We start from the raw sequence: 24,669 nt of genomic DNA, 5'->3' as shown, positions 1-24,669 counted from the left end.
CCCCGGGCCTACAGGGCGCAGGGACTTGGCAGGGCTGGGCAGGTGCCTTCCTGCCACTCTGTCGGCAGTCACATTCAGAGCCCATACATACTTTAAGTCTTCTATGTATGCCTGCTTTGCAGCAGACACATCATGGGGAGGTTGTTGAGGTCATCAGGCTGGCATTCATTAACAGTAGGGTGCTGGTTGACTACAAAGGGGGCATAATTATAGGCAGCACTGAAACCATGCAAGCCATAAGTCTCTGACTGAATACGCAGAGATGGTTCCACCTTGGGAGAGGCCCCCACCTGGCTGCCAGTCGCTGATCTGTGTTTTTACAAGACATACATGGGTCACGGTGATGTATTGTGCGATGATAAGTCTATGGCAACTCAGTTCAATGAAATTCATTGAGCATGTAACCATCCCTAGTTCCCTGTGTTACGTTCAGTCTGGCCATTCACCATAGTACAACCTATATATCCTGTCCATCTTTTTAAAAATATATTTATCATACTCAATAGCATCGTTCCCATGCAATAACCAAAGTTTAAAGACACACAGATAGGTTTGAGTGACACTGTGGTCAAGAAGATAGCTCAGTGGGTTAAGCACTTGTTGCAGAGATTTGTTTTCATATGCTCTACCAAAGTACCCAATCCTAGTAAGGCCAACTCAGCCTTTACTCTCTTGGAGGTAGTTTATGTATATAAACACTGTTGATAGTAGCACTGACTAGGCTGCAAAATAACATGCCTTTTGTTTCAAATGGTTAGAGTATCAAAGTGGCACAGCTTTATGTACTCTCTCTAAAGAGGAGCATAATACAATGGTTAGGAGATGTGGTTAGTTACTCAAATTAGAGCCAGTGAAGTTAACGTGCTGAGACCAGTGTACTGGTTTCACCACCAGACAACAGAGTGATCCTGGACAGATCATCTTCCTTAATAATATAGCACTGCACTATCATTGGTGAAAAGGTTTGCCTTCTCACAATCTGTTTACATTCCTTAGCCTGTGCATTAGGTTCAGATAGCCCATGTGAGTAGAATGGGTCATAGACAGGAGGAAGCCAGCTAAAGGGCAAAAGCCTCTGGTGAGCTTATTTATGACACCAATTCTTTGCTCCTTTCTAGAATGGCAAATGTTGTTCTTCGTGTCATGAAAAGCAAGCAATGTGCAAACCTGTGCCAAACAATGACTAGGCGGGTGACCTTATCACACAGTGTCTTTTGTTTGGTGTATTTATGTATCCAGGTCGAGTTCAATTTATAATGGAGAAATACAACCATGTATATGCTCCTTTTGCACGATACGTTTAATTTCTAAAACGATCATTGTAAGCACACTCTCATGTGGGGTTACCGTGTGATTTGAGCACTTATGACAGCTCCACAAAACGTGGATTTAATTTAGTTCATGCACTTCAAATATTCACTAATAATGTAACCTTGATGTATAAAAAGAACTTGGAAATACTGTAGTGATGGGACTAGTCTCAAATCCCAGCTTCATCAATTAACACAAGTGTGTGATGCAGGCCAACATATTTAATCTCAGTTTATAACCTGTGTGACGAACATAGTGAAGTCATCACTAACTTCCCAGGGAAAGTCGTGTGGCCACTGAAGGGCAGAGTCTACCTGACTCCGACACTGCGGGTGGCTGTCTGTGGGATGACCACATTGGGGGACTCCAACCTCGGTGGGGTGAAGATGGCTCACTATAAGAAGGCCCTGCATAGCCCGCGCCCATTGTGAGGTATAAGTCACCGTCAATGCCTTACCATATTGTAATCTTCAACTTCCAAACACATACTTGTTCCTATGGGCCTTTTGTGATAAGGAAGAGGTATGGAGTTATGCAGGTCATGCCCCCCGAGAACCACACTTTGCAGGCTAGTTGTTCCAAACAACTGACCAATGCCGGGAACTTTCGAAGCACTGCGAACCATACCCAATGCTGGTTGGGAAACTGGAGGGAGAGACGCTGAGCAAACCAGAGAGCAGGTGAGATAGTAGCAGTGTCGGAAGATGAGGTTCCGAGACCAGAGGTGCGCTGCACATTAGCAAGGAGCAAGAGGCACTACTGGGAGAGCCACTGCAGTGCGAGGACCAGGGAGCCTACGCAACGCTGGCCAGAAGACAAAGATTACCGCTGGCCAATGCGCAGACTGCAGAGAACACCAAAGCAGCCAGGAGAGACCGGTGACCCCACACAGGGAGATAGGGGAAATGGGTACAGAACCGGAGCAGGGGGGAACCTGGCAAGCGCATGAAGTTGTGAATGAAAGGCAGGCAAATGCCCAATAATCGAATGGAAAAGAATATGAACATATGAGAATGTTACAACATTGGCAAAGTCCTGACAGGAGAGTGTACCAGGCACCTTGCGTGCGAGCCTGCGACCTGCACCCAAAATAAAATAAGTCAAGTTGTAACCAAGTCCTGGCAGGAGAGTACACCAGGCCTTTTTTTGGTCATGAGTCAGGAGACTCAAACCTAAACTGTGAGAAAAGCAAGCCAGAGGAGAAAGCAAAGACACCATGTCAATGTGTGAAACCTACAGAAAGCGAAACAAGCCGTTTGGAAGGAAGAGATCATAAGGAGAAGAAAGGACAATCTTTCGATACAAAATCCCTACCATATATTTGAAAGTGGATGAAAGACTGAGAGGAGGAGAGCCCCTTCTTAGCACTTCTTCGACTGTGAAATGTGAAAGAAAGAAGACACTTAGGGCAAAGGAAACCCGTCCAATGCTGCTGGAACGTTTGGTTGTTTATTTCTTTGACACCCTTTTGGAACTTTGAGTTTAACTTGTGAACTACAGCTGCAAGGGGCAGCCATAAAACATTAAGCCCTTTTGCCCTTTATGATAGGTTTGGCGCGTGAGGGCTAGCATAGGGTTTTGGACATCGGACAGAAGACTTTTACTATGGACATCTTGCCAGAGACCGTAGTTAGTTCAGTTGAGGCAGGGAAACCCCTCGTAGAGTTAGGGAAAGATAGGCTATTCTCCAACCCATTTCTTTTAATAAAAGTTTATAGCAACCAACAGTATACCTCTGTGTCTGAGTATTACTCACGATACCTCACACCTGTTATAAATTCTCTGACCTAAATAGTTCAATATTGTCAGCTATTTACAGTTATTTAATTCTATGGGGAAGCTTTTTTTTTCTAAAGTCTCAGTCTTGGGTTAAATGACTGTAGTGTAGTGTTGCATATATTATTTTAGTGACCAATGATATGTTGAACATCACAGTCATGTGTTTCTTGGCTTCCTAATGCAACAGCACCTGAAAACCACAAACCTCTTTTATTCTCGGATAACTCATAACCGTTATCCATGGCTGCTGCTGTGATATGCGCACCTTACTGGCAACTCATAACTGGAATCCACGGCTGATGCTCTGATATGTGCACCTTCCCTGGTTACTCATTATCCACAGCTGATATGTGATATTTGCACCTTCCTGGTATCTCATAACCAGTATCCATGACTGATGCTGTGGTATGTGCACCTTCCTCGTTGCTTTTAATCTGCTGCCTGTATCCATGCTTGAGCACTGGTACATTCTGCGAGGCTGCTAGTTCAGTTCTGTTCTTTTCTGTATGCATGCGTAAGCACTTGTCGCAAGGCTGCTAGTTGAGTTCTGTTCTGAATGCATGCTTGAGCACTTGTACATTCTGTGAGGCAGCTAGTCTGAATTCTGTTCTGTATCCATGCGTGAGCACTTGTACATTCTGCGAGGCTGCTAGTCTGAGTTCTGTTCTGTATGCATGCTTGAGCACTTGTACATTCTGTGAGGCAGCTAGTCTGAACATTCTGTGAGGCAGCTAGTCTGAATTCTGTTCTGTATCCATGCGTGAGCACTTGTACATTCTGTGAGGCAGCTAGTCTGAACATTCTGTGAGGCTGCTAGTCGGAGTTCTGTTCTGTATGCATGCTTGAGCACTTGTACATTCTGTGAGGCAGCTAGTCTGAACATTCTGTGAGGCTGCTAGTCGGAGTTCTGTTCTGTATGCATGCTTGAGCACTTGTACATTCTGTGAGGCAGCTAGTCTGAACATTCTGTGAGGCTGCTAGTCTGAATTCTGTTCTGTATCCATGCGTGAGCACTTGTACATTCTGTGAGGCAGCTAGTCTGAATTCTGTTCTGTATCCATGCGTGAGCACTTGTACATTCTGCGAGGCTGCTAGTCTGAGTTCTGTTCTGTATGCATGCTTGAGCACTTGTACATTCTGTGAGGCAGCTAGTCTGAATTCTGTTCTGTATCCATGCGTGAGCACTTGTACATTCTGTGAGGCAGCTAGTCTGAACATTCTGTGAGGCTGCTAGTCGGAGTTCTGTTCTGTATGCATGCTTGAGCACTTGTACATTCTGTGAGGCAGCTAGTCTGAACATTCTGTGAGGCTGCTAGTCTGAATTCTGTTCTGTATCCATGCGTGAGCACTTGTACATTCTGTGAGGCAGCTAGTCTGAATTCTGTTCTGTATCCATGCGTGAGCACTTGTACATTCTGCGAGGCTGCTAGTCTGAGTTCTGTTCTGTATGCATGCTTGAGCACTTGTACATTCTGTGAGGCAGCTAGTCTGAACATTCTGTGAGGCTGCTAGTCTGAATTCTGTTCTGTATCCATGCGTGAGCACTTGTACATTCTGTGAGGCAGCTAGGCTGAATTCTGCTCTGTATGCATGCTTGAGCACTTGTACATTCTGTGAGGCAGCTAGTCTGAATTCTGTTCTGTATCCATGCGTGAGCACTTGTACATTCTGTGAGGCAGCTAGTCTGAACATTCTGTGAGGCTGCTAGTCGGAGTTCTGTTCTGTATGCATGCTTGAGCACTTGTACATTCTGTGAGGCTGCTAGTCTGAATTCTGTTCTGTATCCATGCGTGAGCACTTGTACATTCTGTGAGGCAGCTAGTCTGAACATTCTGTGAGGCTGCTAGTCGGAGTTCTGTTCTGTATGCATGCTTGAGCACTTGTACATCTGTGAGGCAGCTAGTCTGAACATTCTGTGAGACTGCTAGACGGAGTTCTGTTCTGTATCCATGCTGAGCACTTGTAAATTCTGCGAGGCTGCTAGTCTGAGTTCTGTTCTGTATCCATGCTTGAGCAATTGTCGCGAGGAGTTCTGTTCTGTATCCATGATTGAGCACTTGCACATTCTGCGAGGCTGCTATTCTGAATTCTGTTCTGTATGCATGCTTGAGCACTTGTACATTCTGTGGTGCAGCTAGTCTGAACATTCTGTGAGGCTGCTAGTCGGAGTTCTGTTCTATATCCATGCTTGAGCACTTGCACATTCTGCGAGGCTGCTATTCTGAGTTCTGTTCTGTATCCATGCTTGAGCACTTGTCGCGAGGCTGCTAGTTGAGTTCTGTTCTGTTTGCATGCTTGAGCACTTGCACATTCTGTGAGGCAGCTAGTCGGAGTTCTGTTCTATATGCATGCTTGAGCACTTGTACGTTCTGCGCGGCTGCTCGTCCGAGTTCTGTATGCTTGCTACTCTTTCTTTTGCATGCATACTATGGGTGGTACATTTGATTCTTGGCTGTTACTGTTGAAATGAGACATGTGCCTATGTCAGAACACACCCTCCAGTGCTACTCATGTTGCCCTTGAAACAGCACTTGTTTATCCAGATTCTAGCACTGGTCAAGGTCGTTTGGGGACTCCCAAGGAAACCCCATGCATATGTTGAAGGCTGCCAGTGGAGATGTCAAGCTTTGGATTGTGATTGGTTGAGGGGGCTGGCGAGCACAGAGTTTCTTAATCCTTTTCAGTTTGTGACCAGCCCCAAATGTGTACACGCTAAAAACCATTAAAATGATCCTATGCAGGCAGGTTATGTGTCTGCCGAATGGATATTTTGTGTGTCTTCGTGTCTCTATAAGAACGACTCACGTGGGCCAGTGCCATCAGGTCAGGTGGAGGGGAATGGGGGGGTAGAGGCACCGCTCCACACGCTCCTCCTCACAGTTGTTTTTGTGGAGTGGACTCTGAGTACAGTGGACATAGAGGGGGAGTAACGCCTGGGACACCCCCCTGCTCAGATGCACGACCTTTGCTCTAATCTTTAAAGCATGTGTCAAGTTGTGAAGTTACTTAGGTAAGTTCCTTTTCAAATATTAATGTCTGCAAATATATATATGCATAGAATACAACACAACCTCGGACTACACCTTTCTCGTGCAGAGACACATGGCATTGTTTTCTTTTCTTTTATTTGCAGCTATAATAAAGCAAAATGCCAATGCAGAACACGACGGGGGCCCCGAGTCTCTGGCTGCTGCGCCGCTGGTCCATACTAATGGAGCCTCAGCGAAGGCTGTAATGAAAACATAAATGAAACCTTTATGGTTTAAGCACGGGAAACTTGCAATTCTTCACCGTAAAGGTTCCCTAACTTGCAATGCCCCTTTAATATGGATAGCATTGATACGATATTCATCATTTACATTTTAATGTAAAAATTAATATTTTCACTCTATTTTTTCTTCAATTTCAGTAAGTTATATTCGAGATGGAAGCAGAACATTGGAGAAATATCCACTGGGGTGAGATAGCAGCAGAACATTTAAGAGATATGCACTGGGATGAGATAGCAGCAGGACATTGAAGAGATATCCACTGGGGTGTGATAACAGCAGACCATTGGAGAGATATCAAATAGAGTGAGATAGCAGAACATTGTAGAGATATGCACTGGGATGAGATAGCAGCAGGACATTGGAGAGATATCCACTGGGGTGAGATAGAAGCAGAACATTGGAGAGATATCCACTGGGCTGATGTAGCAGCAGAACATTGGCGAGATATCCACTGGGGTGAGATAACAGCAGACCATTGGAGAGATATCAAATGGAGTGAGATAGCAGCAAAACATTGGAGAGAAACCGCTGGGGTGAGATAGCAGCAGAACATTGGAGAGATATCCAATTGACCAATGAGGAGTTGTCCTGTTATTTCCATTGCTCAGGGATCAAGGACTATGTCAAGGTTCTGCAACCTTGGGCTCACCCAAATGCTTTGAGCTTCAAATCCCATTAGTCCTGGTCACCCTGGGCAATAGTGAGATATCATGCGATTTGTAGTGCAAAATAGATTGGGTATTCACTCCGTACGTCGTTTTTTGCATACATGGGTTCCACCGCAGCGATGGAGCCCCACCCCGATTACTTGAAGTGGTTCCTGCTGCACCAGCTTGTCCCCGTACCCCAGTGGGTTAAGTGGCATGGAATATTGAGCTGGGGCTCATTTAGGGGGCTTGGCCTAATGGGCTGCCAATGACCCTAGCCATGCAACCCTTGGCAGAGATCATCACCCACTCTCCAGGGAGAGAGGGTGCTGATCCCTGAATCTTTTCATTAAAGGGATGCCTTGAAGGGGGTCGTCACCACCCCTTTTCTCCCTTAGTGGTGGCACCAACCCCTTCCAGGCGTCCCTTTAACTAACAGATTCAGCAATCGCTCCTGAGTGAATGCTGCATCTCTTAGTTGAAGGGATGCCTCCAGAGGCCTGCACCACCATTATGGCATACAAAGCAGGCCCAGGCTTTTTTTTCTCCAACACCTGAAGCTCTCACGCTTGAGTGGGAGCTTCGGGCATTAGAAAAAAAGGCACTGGCTTTTAGGAGCTTACCCTTTCTTCTACAATTTTGACGCCGGCCTCACCAGGAACAGGGGTTTGGGGGAACAGGCAACTCAATTATGCCTGAAACAGCATTTTGTCTGAAGCCTGATGCTCTTGCGCACAAGTGAGCAAATCAGGCTTTAGAATAAAAGCCTTGGAAGCTGGGGTTACCAGAGCTTCAGGGAGCCCCGGCAGCGCCCCGCCTCAGAGAGATTTTTCAGAGATGCTCGGGCTCTGTCCAGCTAACCCTGGCCCACTTAAAGCGCTGCTTTCTGCTCACCCCCTTTTCTTATTTTCTTCCTGTCTTCTCACATCCCCTCATCCCTCTGTTATCCTTTGTTTACTTTTTTTATCTGCATCCTAAGCAACACTGCCACATCCATCTGCTCTCTCTCATAGGGGAACCCCGATATCATTCTGAATTCCAGAGGTTGCACTTTCAATGGGGGCACCACAGTGACCCAGGCCTAACTTTTTTATAATTTACCCAAAGAGGATCGCCTTGTGATCCCCAAAATGTATTATTTCTCCCCTAACACTTTCTCTATTTGTGCCCACACGCCACTTACTGCCGCAACTGTGTCCCGGGCCATTAATGACACCCACCGGGCGCTGTCGATGCCTTGCTCGGATGAGAAAATGACAACCCCTTCAAACAAGATCGGGATAGCCACAAGCCGACCCCCTGGAGGAAGGGAGCCATGCTGGGGGAGCGCCCCCAAGCACAGATGGAATGTGGCAGCGAAAGCTTGCCAGGCTGCAGAATAAGGGGGGCAGCGGGAGACACCCACCCACGACTGTGATAGACGACTTTGATTTACTTGGTGTTTCAGGAGGAACAGTGCGGAGTTTGCCCATTTCCACAGTGTGCTGGTTCACACTTACTTTGTGTGCAGTGTCTGCAAACTGCTGTGCGCTGTTCATCATGTCCGCGGTCTTCTCTTCTGTGCGGCCCAAGCGCTCCCCACGCTCGTTCAAGGCCTGGCTCGCCTTCTGCACGGCACTGGACACGCTATCTGCTGCAGAGTGAAGGATGCTATTCCCTGAGAGGGGGAGGGGGAGACAGAAGGACGAGGAGAATAATGTTAAAATCACGAATACATCAACAGAGAAAAAGAATAGTACTTCCAAGCGAACCCAAGCTGGGTGACCTGATGGCAGGACAGAGTGCTCTACCAACTGTGCCCTAAATCCCAGAATCAAGAACGCCCCAGCAGCGTGCCGGGACCAAGACAGGCCATTCAGTGTGCCAAGACCAAGACAGGCCCTTCAATGTGCCATTATCAAGAGACCCTGGGAACGGTACCAGGGCCAACAGAGCCCCCACATTGTGTCAGGATCAACAGGGTCCCTGGCTGTGTGTCAGGATCAACAGGGTCCCTGGCAGTATGTTAGGATCAACAGAGGTCCAGCTGTGTGTCAGGATCAACAGAGGCCCAGCTGTGTGTCAGGATCAACAGAGGCCCAGCTAGTGTGTCAGGATCAACAGAGGCCCAGCTAGTGTGTCAGGATCAACAGAGGCCCAGGCAGTGTGTCAGGATCAACAGAGGCCCAGGCAGTGTGTCAGGACCAACAGAGGAACAGCTATGTGTCAGGATCAACAGGGTGCCTGGCAGGCCCAGCTGTGTGTCAGGAACAGAGGCCCAGCTAGTGTGTCAGGATCAACAGAGGCCCAGCTGTGTGTCAGGATCAACAGAGGCCCAGCTAGTGTGTCAGGATCAACAGAGGCCAAGCTAGTGTGTCAGGATCAACAGAGGCCCAGGCAGTGTGTCAGGATCAACAGAGGCCCAGGCAGTGTGTCAGGATCAACAGAGGCCCAGGCAGTGTGTCAGGATCAACAGAGGCCCAGGCAGTGTGTCAGGATCAACAGAGGCCCAGGCAGTGTGTCAGGATCAACAGAGGCCCAGGCAGTGTGTCAGGATCAACAGAGGCCCAGGCAGTGTGTCAGGACCAACAGAGGAACAGCTATGTGTCAGGATCAACAGGGTGCCTGGCAGTATGTTAGGATCAACAGGGTGCCTGGCAGTATGTTAGGATCAATAGAGGCCCAGCTGTGTGTCAGGATCAACAGAGGCCCAGCTGTGTGTCAAGATCAACAGAGGCCCAGCTGTGCGTCAAGATCAACAGAGGCCCAGCTGTGCGTCAAGATCAACAGAGGCCCAGCTGTGCGTCAAGATCAACAGAGGCCCAGCTGTGCGTCAAGATCAACAGAGGCCCAGCTGTGTGTCAAGATCAACAGAGGCCCAGCTGTGTGTCAAGATCAACAGAGGCCCAGCTGTGCGTCAAGATCAACAGAGGCCCAGCTGTGCGTCAGGATCAACAGAGGCCTAGCTGTGTGTCAGGATCAACAGAGGCCCTGCAGTGTGTCAGGACCAACAGAGGCCGAGCAGTATGTGTATTTATTATTTATATTGCACACCGAACCCTGAGGTAACTGGGCGCTGGAAAAGACTTGAGTTACATACATGGAAGTAATGGAGACACTCTGAAAAAACACAGTTGAAGTTAGCAGGACCTATGGTTAAAGGAGGTCTGAAAACAAGGATCGTTAATAGCATAACATAGGCAAAGGTGCAATCAGGCGACCATAAAGAGTAAGTTCTGGGTGGGAGCAAGGTGCAGACAAGGGTCCTTATTGGAGAGGCTTGTTGCTCAGCCAGTTTTTAATTCCAGATGTGAATGCCCAGAAGGAGGCCTCTTGTCTGTAAGCAATGGGTATGAAATTCCAGAGTTTGGCTGCCTGGACTGGGAAGCTTGCTCCTCCCGCAGTTTTTAGGTTGAACCTGGGTACAGTAAGGCAGTGAGATAGGGCAGATCTGGTGGTGTGGGCTGAATGATGCTTGCAGATTTTGTCGGAAAGGTATTTGGGTGCTGTGTTCGCAAGGCACTTGTGTGTGATTACTAGGGTGCAGAGACTGATTCTGTCACAAACTGACAACCAGTTGGCATTGTGGCTAAGAGTTGAAATGTGGCTGGATCTGGGTAAACTAAGTGCTGCTCTTAAAGCGTAATTTTGCAAGAGCTGGAGTCTGTTTAGGTTAAATTCAGAAGAGCCTAGAAAGAGTGTGTTGCACTAGTCAATTTTTGACAATGCTACTGCCCTGGCTAGAGTTAGGCAACTATTGGTGGAAAGGTAGGCTTTGCAGCTGTAGATTAATTTATTGGTATAGGCTGTGGAGGCTGCTACTCAACTAACTTTTCTCTTGAGGGACAGTGTTGAGTTGAGATAGACCTCCAGTGTTTTTATTTCCTTTGAGACCTTGATCGGGTTACCGTCAATGTTGAAGGATGTGTACCTATGGTAAAGTTTGTGCCGACAATCAGGAGCTCGGTCTTATCGTTGTTAAGGCACAGGCTATTGTTGGCCATCCAAGCCTGGATTTCTAGATAGATCTCATTCAGGAGTTTAGAATTTTGCTCATAATAACCGGTGAGGGGGATGAGGACTTGGGTGACATCTGCGTAGTTGGTGACACCCAAGTTGTCCAGGTGATCAAATAGGAGCTTTGTGAATATGTTATATAATGTGGGTGACACACACACAAGCCTTGGGGGACTCCACCAAGTGTAGGGCTCAGGTCTGCAGAGGCTGAGGGAGAAAAAATTCTGGTGGTCCTATTGGAAAGCAATTGAACCAGTCTGAAGCACTGGTGGAGAAAGCTGCAGCTGTGGTCAGGTGCCCGGTTAGAATTTGGTGGTCGACGAGGTTGAAGGCCATTGACTAGTCCAGGAGCAGGAGGATCGCTAGCTTGCCTTTGTCCTTCCCCTCGTCCATTTGGATCTTCAGGTCTAGTAGGGCTATCTCAGTTCCATGCCTTGGCCTAAAGCCAGATTGTCTGAGGCCTAAAAGGTTGTTATCCTCCAAGTGCTTCTGAATTTGCAGATATGCCACTCAACCTAGAATTTTTAAAAGGAAGTGGACGGTAGTGATGGACCTATACTTTGTTGGAATGCTTGGGTCTAGATTGCGTTTTTTCAGGAGAGGCATGACCCAAGCTTCCTTAAGATTGTTAGGGACTTCATTGGAATGGAAGGAAGAGTTTATCAATGTGGCGATGAAAGGGGCCACGTCTTTAGCTCCTTTCTTAATGATGGAAGCTGGACAGATGTCACCTTGGCAGTGCAAGGGTTTTAGACTTCTGATAATGTCTTCCACTTCCTTCGGTGTTACTTGGAGAATGCGAATGGAGTACATTGCAGATGGCTTTTCTCCATCGCGGGTTTGGGGCGAAGGCAGCTTGAGAGACTAGTCTTTTTAGATTCAATCTTACTTTGTAGTAAGGTGATTTTGTCAGCTAGTGCTTGCTGGATTTTTGTGCACCAGACCGCATCCTTCTTGAAGTCCTGAGAGGGAGGTGCTGGGGATTCGATCTCCTTTAGGATACTAAAGAGTTCTTTGGAGCTTGATTTGGCGTTGTGGAATCTTGTGCGTGTCAGGATCAACAGAGGCCCGGCAGTGTGTCAGCATCAACAGAGGCCCAGCAGTATCTCAGGATCAACAGAGGCACGGTAGTGTGTCAGGAGCAAGAGAGGCCCAAGCAATGTGCCAGGGCCAGCAGAGGCTAACAGGTGTGCCATTAGCGAGACAGCCCAGAACTGTGTAAGAGTCCACAGAGCCCCAGCAGTGTTTCAGGATCAACAGAGGCCCGGCAGTGTTTCAGGATCAACAGAGGCCCGGCAGTGTTTCAGGATCAACAGAGGCCCGGCAGTGTGTCAGGATCAACAAAGGCCCGGTAGTGTGTCAGGTTCAACAGAGGCTCGGCAGTGTGTCAAGACTAACAAAGGCCTGGCAGTGTGTCATGAGTAAAAGAGCCCCAGCAGTGTGTCAGGGGCAAGAGACCCCCAAGCAATGTGCTAGGGCTAACAGAGGCCAACAGGTGTGCCATTACCAAGACAGCCCAAAGCTGTGTCACGGTCAACAGAGACCCGGCAGTGTGTCAGGATCAGAAGAAGCGTCATATCTTGGATTCTTAGGGAGAATTAAATAACTACTGCGCACCACTTGTGGGATGACAAATTACCTCTGTATTCAACCTCCACTGATGTATATACTTTCCTTCTGTTAATGTGTTTTTTCACTCCGCCTTTGTGTTTTGCCCTATTGATGACAAACTACCACCTGTATTTGACTTCTATTAATGTATGAACTTACCTACTGCGTGTGTGCCTTTGCCTCTTGTATGCATGTATCCCCCTTGACAAATAGACTTCTATACTCATGTAATTGTACTTCAAAGCGCCTAGATGCCCCTGGGTCAGGTGCGCTATACAAATAAAATAAACAAACAAAACAAACCAACAGAGGCCCGCAGTGTGTCAGGATCAGCAGAGGCCCAGAACTGTGTCAGGATCAGCAGTGTGTCAGGATCAACAGAGCCCCAGCAGTGTGACAGGATCAACAGAAGCCCAGCAGTGTGCCACCAGGGCTATCCAAGGCCCATCAGTGTGCCACCAGGGCCAACAGAGCTCCAGCAGTGTGCCACCAGGGCCAACAGAGACCCAGCAGTGTGCCAGTACCAAGACAGGCCCATCAGTGTGCCATTACCAAGATGGCCAGACCTCGCTGATCTGGGTGTTCTTTACACCAACTATGCCACGACACACTAGTATTGGGTTAAATCTCTGAGGATTATAAACAGGAGGTGGCCAACATTAATGTGGCGCTAAGCACCCGTTCCAATGGATGGAATGGGTATTAACGGCCGTGTGGGCCAAGTTAAACACCCGTGCAAAGTGAGGGCTTTTAACAACGTCCCTCGCCCATTAGCGCCCATTCCAGCCCTTCAGACGGATGCTTAACACCATTAGCACCTGTCCCATGAGCTGGGGTGGGGCTGATTGAAAGTGTTTTCTTCCCGTAAAGGGGTAGCTTTGCGGCGTCCCGTTCATGGAAAGAAAAGACTGTTTAAAGATGGCCGCCATGAATGGGAAGGCGGGGCTCTGTACGGAGCCCCTCTTCACTTTCCATGGAGGCCATCAGGGGCAGTGTGGAAGAAGTGACAGCAGCTGTGGTGGTGGCACTCGCCGTCACCACAAAGGGGTAAGTGGGGAGGGGAGGGAATCAGCCTATCGCAGTGTAAACATGTCCAAAAGTGGTTTGACGTGTGGTCCGTGAAGTCGATGCGAAAAGCAATATCAATTCAAAGTCAATACAGGCTACGTTGGCCATCCTTGATTTAGAAAGATGTTTAATTAATTTCTTAAAATAGATTGAACATAAAAATGGAAAAAACATTCCTAGATGTATTTTCTTGGTTACTCCGTTGAATGCAATTTTTTTAGGGGAAAAAATGTTTAGTTATATATTGTTCATGAACGTTTATTGTTTTGTATTTTTTGGTCTCTTGCTGTTCATTTATTTAAAGGATTTCTGTTTTATTGGTTCTAAAATGTGTTAATTATCTATACTGTGAAATCTTAATGTGAGACATGCTCTTATATTTGCAAAATATCTAGGCATTCTCCTGGACATTAAGCACATTTGATGTTTGCAATTTCTACAATATATTTTAAACTTTTAAATGTTCCTTTGTTAATTGCATTAAGTGTCTGTTGAGGGAGAGGTCTGGGCAAAGTATCCGCTCTAGCCAGGAGCAACAAAGATTCTAGACGTTTCAGAAAATAACTCAGAATTTCATCCTTGCCGGGTCAACTCACAAGGACAAGAGTAGGATGAGTGAGTAGGATGGGTGAGTAGGATGGGTGAGTAGGATGGGTGATGTCAAATGTAGGAACAATATCATGCAGTGTGTTTCAGGTAAACATGTATAAAGACAAAAGAATTAACTGAGCACCTGAATGATTTATTGACCCTTAGGATGACTGTATGGGTTTATAATCCTCTGAGTGTACATTTTGCAGAAAGGCATGGCTCAGTGGTTTTACATCCGTCGCGCTTAGCAGTTCACCCCCTTTATCCATATCTTGTGTGCAGTTGGGTTCAAGACGCCAGGCATTCAGGAGGAGTTGAAATGGGTCTACATCATAAGAAAGCAAAACTGCCCCCAACTAAAAGGGTTTCAGGACCCCATATGTGGTCTTGCAACCTGAAGAACCGCCTTCTTCAGGGGGTTTCTCCACAACTACACAGCCAAACTGGCATCCAGCAGGCATTTTGGCCTATGACTCCCATGATCCCTCACCACTGACTATGTTGGCTGGGTTTGATTGGAGGTGTAGGCCAAAGCATCTGGGGAGGAGAAGCAGTAGGTTGGATCCCCTAGCCTGCAGGTTGACTAAACTCAGTTACTTTCAATATCCGGTATATGGAGCCTGGGAACGGGCGCGCTACGCCACACAAGGTATTCTGCGGAGAAAGCCTCCCATGGACCAGTCAGCAGGTAGATGGGAACTGCAGGTAGACAAACACATTTCAGACCAACGCGTAGGAGAACTTGTAGGTAATCAAGAACCCTTTGGTTGGCGGGTGAGATGATGTCTGGGGGGGCAGCGGTGGAGTGTAAGCCACAAACCACCAGGGGCTGGCAGCCCACCCTCCCTAATTTGAGCTCACACAACATTTGATTTGCTGCCGCACACCAGCCCATCGCTAGGCACTTAAGCTAAATCAATTGTTCTCGGTTTCAGCTTAATAGGCCTCGCAGGATTAGTGAAAAGTTCCCAGCAAATCATTTAGGATTTCGTATAAAATAAGGATGCCAGCGCTCTACGTCTGCGGCCGGGCAATAAACCTGTGTTTTAATAGAATCCGAAGGGCCAATGGCACAGATGCTAATCAAATTCTGGTGTGCTGAGAGAGGAACCTGGATCAGTTTAAACAAACGACTCCCCGGGGGCCAGTTACTTATGTTTGCAAAACAATGGGGAAAGATTCATTTTATAAAGCGGTGTCGCGTCTGGCGATGGGTTTGCATCGTTACCCTGTGGGTGAGCCTGAGAGGGTGTGCAGAAAGGGGTTGGAATGCGGGTTCCAAGGTCTCGATTTGGACAACCTCGTATTCATTGTAATGTGGGGAGGGAGAGGAACAGGGGTAGGGCCAGTATGAGGGACATTGGATGAGCGTGTTCCTTGACGTCATACGTAATGTGAATGTAGACTAGGTCCTTTCAGTTAACAAGCCACAGAGTACCCAGCAGCCACACCCTGGAAGCCACCCCCCCCTCCCAGGACACAGTTATAGGTTACAAAACAATTAATTGTGGATATGCACGAGCGAAAAAAGCTTGCATTTTAGCTCCATGTGTGATACTAGCTGTTCCCTTATAAGGCAGTGTTTAGTGCTATTCTATACGAAGCTTTATCAACCTAAAAAAGCAGCACCCAAGGATGTGGGCAGCCGCATGCACTCTTGACCACGAATGGGGATTTTCAGTGTTGTAGTATCTGACACCCTTGAGAGCGGTCTACCTTGGCTTGATAAACCTATATAGAACATAGTGCTGTCCTATAAGAGGACACTTATCTCACATGGAACTAAAAATTCCTTTCATACCCACAACACATTGCTTTGGGGGTCTGAATTGGAGCTGAACCTTTCAGGGGTGGCCGCTAGGTGGCACTGTAGAACGTGCAACGCATTGACTGAAAGGGCCCATTCTGCTACCTTATGTGTAGGGTGACCAGACGTCCTGGTTTTGCGGGGACTGTCCTAGTATTTGGTGCTCTGTCCCCCTTTCTCAAAATTATGCTCCCATTGGAAACTGCAGTGGTCCCGGTTTTTGGTAGTAGGTCTTCATAGCTGACAGGCAGGAATGCACAATCTCACGCAGAAGTAATGCTGTACTTTACAACTTAAGATAGTGGTAGTTTGTGATAAATTAATTATAATATGTGTTTATTTGAACAGTAACACTTAAAGCCCCTTCTCCTCCAAACGCTACTGAAGTGTAGTGCCTTGGCAGCCATTTACCCAGTGGAGTAACTTTGCTGAAAATGTTGGGGGCGGGGCATGACATCTAAATGAAAGGAGCCCCTGCCAAATGAGTGGGCCAAAATGGTGTGCCATCAAAGTTGGGGTGGGGCAAACACCATTTCCCCCACCCCCTAAAATGACACCCATGCGTTTACCCACAGAGGGGCCTCTTGGTTCCATAAACAGTTACCAGAGGTTTATTGTTACTCATTTTATCGACATCAGAAGGATGACAGGCTGTGTGCCCCCTCCCCGATTCGAACCTGTGACCACGAGATCATCATGCACAGATCCTGCAAACAACTAGGCTACACTAATAAGACATCAGCCTGGCTGCAAAGCATCACATGACCCCGCTCCACCAAAGCCTTCTCCCCCGCGGAGTAGAAAGGCCCATTTAAGAATACATGTACTGAGAAACACTTGTGTACAGGCGCGTTATAAATGCCTTATCAGATCACATCAGAGGCGGCCTGCTACTCTGAACTTTTTAGGTTGAAATGGGCCTCAGGGGGGCTACCAACATCTGCCCCTTGTTGCAAGTCTGATGACAGAAATGTGCTCCTTTGATCCACACATAAAACGTGTGCTGTGCATACATTGCTGGTCGCCATTGCTGGAGCCCACAGGCCTGGCTCCTCCCACTTGCAGTATCCAGCAGTATCCCTCCCTCCGCCTCCCCCCCCCCCCCCCCCGCTGCTGCTCTTTCCCCTATTCCGACCCGGGTGCAGAGGCGTAGCAAGAATTGTCTAAGAAGTGGGGCCTGAAGCTAATGTACTTGCGCCCACCGCAGTGAAATTAACATCTGTAAATACCCACACGATGCTGCTAAGTGAGCATGTACAGATTCTGGGTGAGCCTTGCCCGCTCAGGCCCTACCCCGTCTGCGCCTCTGCCCATGTGCTTCCTTGTTATCAGCACCGATGCCCAGTGTCTAAAGCATGCAGGGCGGGCACCACACATGTGCAGAGTTGAACACAAAAAAATAAAAAATGACAATTGCAACAAAGAGCGAGAGCAGCCAGAGTCCGCATCTGGTAGTTCCTGCGGAGGCTGTGTTACATCACGTATGTTACAGTTACATGGAGATGTACGTTCATGAGCAACGCCAGCGTCTCTCCGAAATAAAGGGTTAACTCTGTTAGCAAAGGGGCAGGGGGTGACATTTCATGGCTTTCAAGCCCAGGCGAGCCTCGCTTCAGGGTCAATGAAATGGATCCAGGTGGAGCTACTGTGGCACAATCAAGGCTGGGAAGCCTGCCGTTGGCTTCCGGGATTGGCCAGCTCCTGGCTACTATGACATTTCTATGGCAGCCGGGACACTATGAGCCTGAGCTCAATCAATTGCAATGCAAGTGGGTGGAGCCATTGGGAGGTCACAGGGCTACAAACACCAGAGAAGCCCATTCCATTGTAATACTTTTGATTTCAGGGTGTGTGGTGGGGGGGAGAAGAGGTTGGTGGGAGGGGTAAAATATGCTGAACTGGGGCTTAATCTTAAAAGGGCTTTCATTGAAGTAGTCCTGAGATCCTTCTCATTGGGACCCACGCTCCCTCCTTCCCCCCTACAATGTGGCCGCCGTCCATGGGGCCCCTCACCCTCTTGCGAGGCAAAAAACCTTTGGGTCATCTTCGACTCCTTTCTCTCCTTCTCTCCTCATCACGGATATTGCCAAGAAGGGCCACTTTCAGCTGCACCTCCTTTGAGGAATTCTCCCTTTCCTCTCCTTCCCCCAGAAACTCAAGGTCTCCAGAGCTCTGGTCCTCTCCAGGCTAGACTACTGCAAAAGCCTCTTCCTCAGTCTTCCTTTATCCACCCTTTGCTCCTTTCAACAAATCCAGAACAGGGCTGCAAGACTTATCTTTGGCCTCAAGCGCAGTGACCGCATCTCCCCAGCTCGAATACCTCTCCACTGGCTCCCGGTTGCTGCGAGGATCAGGTTCAAAACTCTCTGCGTCATCCACAAGGCTTTCTGGGACCTGGGACCCCACCACATCCAACTCTCTCTCCCTAAATACATCCCTGATAGAGCCTTTGGTCTTCTAGCTCCAAATCTCTGTAGATCAGTCGCTTCCCTAAGCAGAGAGTGGGAGGTAGATCTCTCTCCTCCACAGTGGTCTCCCTCTGGAACAGCCTCCCTGCCCTTCTCAGGCTTGAGCCGGATCTCCTTAAGTTCTGGAAGCTCCTCAAGACCCTGCTTTTCTCTTCTTCCTTCCTTCTCCCCCTCCCCTGCCAACACCCCCCCATCTGCCACAGTGACAGGGCTGCCTCGTTCCCTCCGAGAGCTACATGGCACCAGCCCCCCCGCCCAGTCGACCTCCCCCCTCCTCGCACTTAGCATGTGGCTCCTCGCCCCATGCAATCCATGGCACTTGCCCTCCTGGCCTCCCCATAGCACTCGCCTCGCCCCTGTGGCCCACTTGCCCCCACCCCCCCTTTCACTTGCACTCTCTCCTCTTTACTCTGCACTTCCATTCCCACCCTAGCACTTTGCATGTTGTGCAAATCTGCACCCCCACCTCACTTGCACTTCTTGTTACTGTACTTCCATGATCCCAATGTCACTAGGCCTAGGAGGACCATTACTGTTATTTTTTTCCCTTGCCCCCTCCCTGACCCCCTTGTTGGCCTTATGGCACCTCCAAACAACATTTGTTGTATAGGTGCCTTACAAATTTCCAATCAATATAATAAATAAGCACAGTAGCGCTCACAAATGTAGTGGAATAATACATTATTTCTGGCTTTTATGGTAAAGAAGCTAGCCGGGGATTACACTACAGTGTCATCATGTGTAAACTGAACCTTAAACTATTCTCAAGGGCAGAAGCCACTCATTCACGCATTTATTCATTCATTCATTCAGGGCAAACTGAAGTATTGGTGCACAAGACAAAAACCAAGACACCAACAGCAGGCTCCAATGAGTGCACTACAAAAGGCGACAAGCAATTGGTGTCGACTGGTAGTCAATGAGCTGGTAACGGAGGGTATCTGGTGAAAGGTGTCAAACAGGACGTGATGTGGCTCATCTGTCGGGGGGGGAACTAGAAGTCAGGAAATAGCATTATTATGGTCATGGATGTAGTAAATGGAGCATGGATCTAGGTAGGGCACAGTTGGCCAGCTCCACTACTAGTGCCTCAACCCGCCTTATGCAGAAGGGCCAAGAGTTGCTGTGGCACTCCTGTGCCAAGGTTCACACACACCCTTGGTGAAGGCGCCAAAAAGCCCTCTGGATCGAAGTGCAGTCGGGGCACAAAGGGTATCAAGGCATATTTTACAAAGGTGTAGGCCGGAAATATTGAATACAGGAAGGCAGGAGGTTGGAGACATTCTTGCCTCGCTAGCAATCTCTTTACAAGGCAATGGGAGGTGCGAGTCGAGTAGTGCTAGCTACTCTTCTTCAACTGGAAACCTTGGCGTCATCTATGACCCTTCCCATGCCTTCTCTACTTTCGTCTCCAAAACTGGAACAAGTAGCTTGCCTCAAACTCCTAAATATTAGGGAAATCGGGCAGCCGCTTCATTTCAACATCGCCAAGCATCTCTTAACTACTCTTGTCTTCTCTAAACTGGACTACTGGGCCAGCAACCTCTTTGGTCTCCCCAACTATGCTTTCTGGCCCCTCGACAAGATCATTAACTTCGCTACCAGGACTCTCTTTGAACTCCCTCAATTCACACTGTGCAGTAGCACCTGGAGCGCACCAAGAGCTGGATGGGATTACCACAATTATTGATTTCAGGCCCAAATAACCGGACAGACTCAAAGAATCTGGCGAAATACTACTTTATTATCAGGTCAATAAAGCAGGTAAATCTAGCAAGCATAACACATCACAGCTCAGACACTCTCAAATACACTTCAGTTGCACAAAGTCACTCTCTTGCAACCATGGACATTCGGCTCATTAGCAGCACGTTAGCAAAACGAAACCCAGGTGTGGGGAACAATGTCAGACAACTGCTCTCTTGGCCAATTAGCCTACCGTCTCTCATCAATTAGGCCATAAGGCAATGCTTCTTCTTTGTAGTGGACCTTGCTCACTGTTCTCCTACTCAGAACCTTAAAGGGAGTGAAGGTGTCAAACCGGATATTAAATTATGCCTCTTATTACAAACGATTTGTATGTACATTGGCCTACGCCAAGTTGCTTGAAAAATTGTACGCAAATAACTCTCTGCGGCAAGGTCTTGACCTTAGAAATTGATGTAAGCTGCCATCTTGAATCAAGCCTCCATTTTAGGTTAGAAACGCCATTTTGGGGTTTTATACAAAGTCACCCTGTAATCTAAAATGGCCGTCTCGTGTGCCCTTGTTCTTACCTTAACCTCTCCAACCTTTGTAGGGAAGTTAATGTCCAACCTGCCTTCAGGCTACATGTTAGGGTCATGTAGACCTTGTCCTTTGTTGACCTCGGAGCAGGGGATTACTTTAATTAGCAATGTTAAACTACAAGTATATAAGAACAGTAATGCTATCTGAATATAAAATGCAAAACATTGTTTGGTCTGTATTAAAGCAATATATAAAGAGTGTAAATGTTAAATTGAAGAATAATGGAGTGTTTTAGTAAATGTATCGAAAAGCAAACTGCATGCACGAGATATGTAAATTAGGAAAGTGAACCTGGCGCGACCCTAGCCCAGTGCATGGTTAACCTGTAAGGGGGCTGGGCATCATTTTACAAATTGTGTAAAAGCACCGATGTCCAGCTAGGAAATTCCCTCACTGCTCATATTGGACCTGCTGGTGGTCTCTGTGATGTATTGACGGCCAAATAGCTATTTGTGTACTTTGTTGAATACTGTTCAGTTTTGTAATAAAGATTCTGGGAATCTTTACAAGCCCGTGTCGGTGTATTTTCCTTTGCTTGGTGTAACAGCCGTAATATTGTATTTTTTATGATTCCACAAAGGTACATTGCTATTTTCGTCTGGAGCATTATGAATAGGCCTTGTTTTCTGGTGCTGCACCACGCGCGAGGAAAGTATGATTTTTTTTTTTTTTGTCCGTCTTATTTGCCTATTTGATTCAATTATATTGGGTGCTAGTACTCTCCGTGGCCTCTGGAGACTTGGTTGCCCTGTCTTGCATATGCTTTCTGCATGTTTGATTGCCCGATATTGGGCACTCGTAAATGTTTACTCCTTTGCTTAATCTAAGAAACACATTTCTTACGCACAAGGCTTATTCTTTTCGACTCCTTTTGTGCCTTTTAGTTGCTTCTTGTCGCGGAATCCTTGATCCTGAGCCAAACAAATATTCTTGGTTATTGCACAAGTTTGTTTTCCAGTATGTCAGCTCTGCAGCCTTAGTTTCTTGCCTTCAGGCATTTCACTTACTATTACACTGTGTCAACATCCATTTTGTCATCATGGCTGCTTTATGAGTGTTTATTTTCTACTGCAGCAAGCTTCTATATATGTTATCTACCTTGTGTCTCTGCGTATATACATAGTATGCATCTCTTCTCACTTATCTTCTCAGCGTATATAATTGTTTCACATTTGCATGCATGTTCATTTTGTCACTTCCGTCACATCTTCATTCTTTAAGTATTTGTATATCATTTAAGTGCGCCATTGTGTCTTCTCTTCATGACATCACTTTACACCTGTCAGCAGGGTCGGACTGGGACAAGAAATAGGACCAGACACCGAAAATAAAGTGGCCCACCCCTCGCCTCATGACCGTTGACCTCTGATGACCTCACCGGAGTGATGTTATTTCACCCCACCCCAAAGTGACATCTCAGGAAGCGATGATACACAACATTTCACCCCTTGACAAACCAGGCAGTGGCATCAAATGGCATTGTTCCTAAGTACACTAGTGAAATCATAACCATATTTTTTGTAATGTGATATAAATTTCATACAAAATGAATCCTCATATGTATCATTAATATCTGTGTGTATAGATCCATATTGTCAAATTACTGTGAATGCAAGCAGACTTCCAAGGCCAAATGGTAATATGTTATTGTATAGCACTTGCGCTTAAGCTCTTTTTTTATATAACAAACATTCATACAATATCACCCAACCTGTGTTGGTACTCATTTTTCGACCTTAGAAGGAAGAAATGCTGAGAGGGCCTTGCTGGGATTCGAACCTGCAGATCACACACAAATCGCGGCAGCGAGCGCTCAGCCCACTGAGCTATCATATCCGCTATAGTAAAATGAGCAATTATTCTGTAGTGGATACCATTAAACTGGTAACTGAGATTTAATAGCAGACCAGTTAAGTTCATCTGCAGGTCTGGTGCAAAGTTGGCCGCATGTCAAACCTGCATGCATCTACTTTCAGACTTTAGAGGTTGGCAAAATAGGGAAAGCAACGCACTCACAACATCCCATACTCTGGGCACTCGTTACCTCATATATGCAAACAAACATCCTGAACAGTATGGCAGGGTGATTGGAAAGATGGACACATTACAACAAAGCTTGTGTTGTGGCACGATGAAGTCAATGGCCACTTGATCTGCTATGGTCACATATTTCTACACTGTACAGAAGCTTTTAGGCACAAGGATTTTGTCAAGTGACCGAGGACGCCGAGATCGAATGTCTTGTGATGATCGTAAAAGAGACAACGGCAGAAAAAAACATGCTATTACTGCAACTTGCGAAAGGCAAAATACATAGTCCGATATGAATGCTTCTTCTACTCAAAAATTGGTCGTTTATCACTAATATCTCTGATACATATTTAACACTAATACAACAGCATAGCCACTCCAGGGGGCACTGTGCCCCCTGGAGTGGCGGCACAGTGACAACCGACAGCAGCCCCGGCCTCGCAACTTTGCATGCTGCAGCAGCATGTGAATGATGCATGCATCATAATTTATGATGCACACATGCATGCAAATTGATAATCAAAGCAAAGTAACATTTGTTACCTTGCCTTGTTGAATTATGCCGTTGCAAGTGCTTTTTTCTTCCAAAAATAATTATTTTTTTTCAAATATTTTTTTTTCAAACCGTCCCAGGAGTGGGCACAAACCGGCCCCCAATCCTCAGGGACGATTTCAGCCCTACCACGGGCCGAGAGGCCAACCTGACCCTGCCATTCATACCATATATAGTTCTTCTATGTCCAGGGGTGTCTGCAGACTTCCTTCTACCACATCAGTTCCAGGGTACGTTCAGTAAAGTTGTCCTAGCGCATTACGTCTTTGATATCTTCGATGTATTATTGGGATGATACGAGGTGTCGGGTACAGTGCTTTCTTGCTGCTCTTCCAATATGACAGGTGAGGGGGTGGGATCCATGCATGACGTGCACATCTGCTTCTCTACAAACTCTACTTCCTTGTACCGTCACCAGGCTGGATGGCTGATGATGCAAAACAGGGCCTTCCTCTCGCGTCTTCTCTTTCTCTCTTCTTGCTCCACTTGCATGGAATTCTCTTCCCCTGGACATCCAAGAAACAGCCCACATGGATTTGTTCAAAAGCAAACGAAAAGCTCACCTCCTCCCTTCCGAGTTACCCTCTTAGCCCATCTCTCATCTGCCGGCTAGCTAAAAATGGCCCCTCGCCTCTAACGTGCCTATCACTTCCTCTGCCTCCACTCTAGCACTTCATCCATCATGGTCATGCCCTGAGCACAGCTGGCTGTACCACCGACTCACACTTAAAAATGTCCAATGTTTTTTGTCCTTAATCTATGTATGTCTACTTATGTATTGTCCCCGGTGACTGTTCCATTTACTCCCCTCCACAACCTGGTCAGAATGTCCATCAAAGCTCACTGCTTCCCGTCAAAGCTGATCTCTTATGCATTGTACGTTCTTTTGTGATCAAAAGAACATTGTTCCTTCTGTATATGTAGCCAATGTCACCATGTAGGCAGCCAATGCAAGGAAGGAATCCAGTGGGTGGACAGCAATAAGGCGAATTGCAGTAAATCTAGAATGCAGCCAATTGGAAAAGGGACAGGAATGAGCAAAGTAGACAGCCAATGGCAAGGGGGGGGCTCTTGTGACCTTAGATGGCAGCCAATGGGAAGAATGACTCCTAGGGGGTGAGGTTCAAGTGAATGAGTGTGATCCTTAAGAAAGGAGCAAATCTATTTCAGTTGCGTGCCCTTAAAGCCGTGCGACTCCAGCCAAGTTAGGCAGTTATGGTCGTTAAAGTTGTTGACGGCTGTAGAG

The 24,669-nt window shown here is 47.1% G+C and overlaps 1 protein-coding gene across 1 annotated transcript in view; it reads right to left on the bottom strand.

Moving 5' to 3' along the window:
- Positions 1-24,669, bottom strand: part of STXBP6 (syntaxin binding protein 6) — a 575,667-nt gene that overhangs the window by 6,374 nt on the left and 544,624 nt on the right. The window contains exon 5 of the mRNA XM_069638523.1: positions 8,509-8,666. Within this exon, the coding sequence (XP_069494624.1) occupies positions 8,509-8,666 (158 nt within the window). The remainder of the gene's footprint in view (positions 1-8,508; positions 8,667-24,669) is intronic.

Source organism: Ambystoma mexicanum, chromosome 14, assembly GCF_040938575.1.
Source record: "Ambystoma mexicanum isolate Mex_15411 chromosome 14, UKY_AmexF1_1, whole genome shotgun sequence".
NCBI classification, from domain to species: Eukaryota; Metazoa; Chordata; class Amphibia; order Caudata; family Ambystomatidae; genus Ambystoma; species Ambystoma mexicanum.
This window is presented reverse-complemented; position numbering and strand designations above follow the sequence as displayed.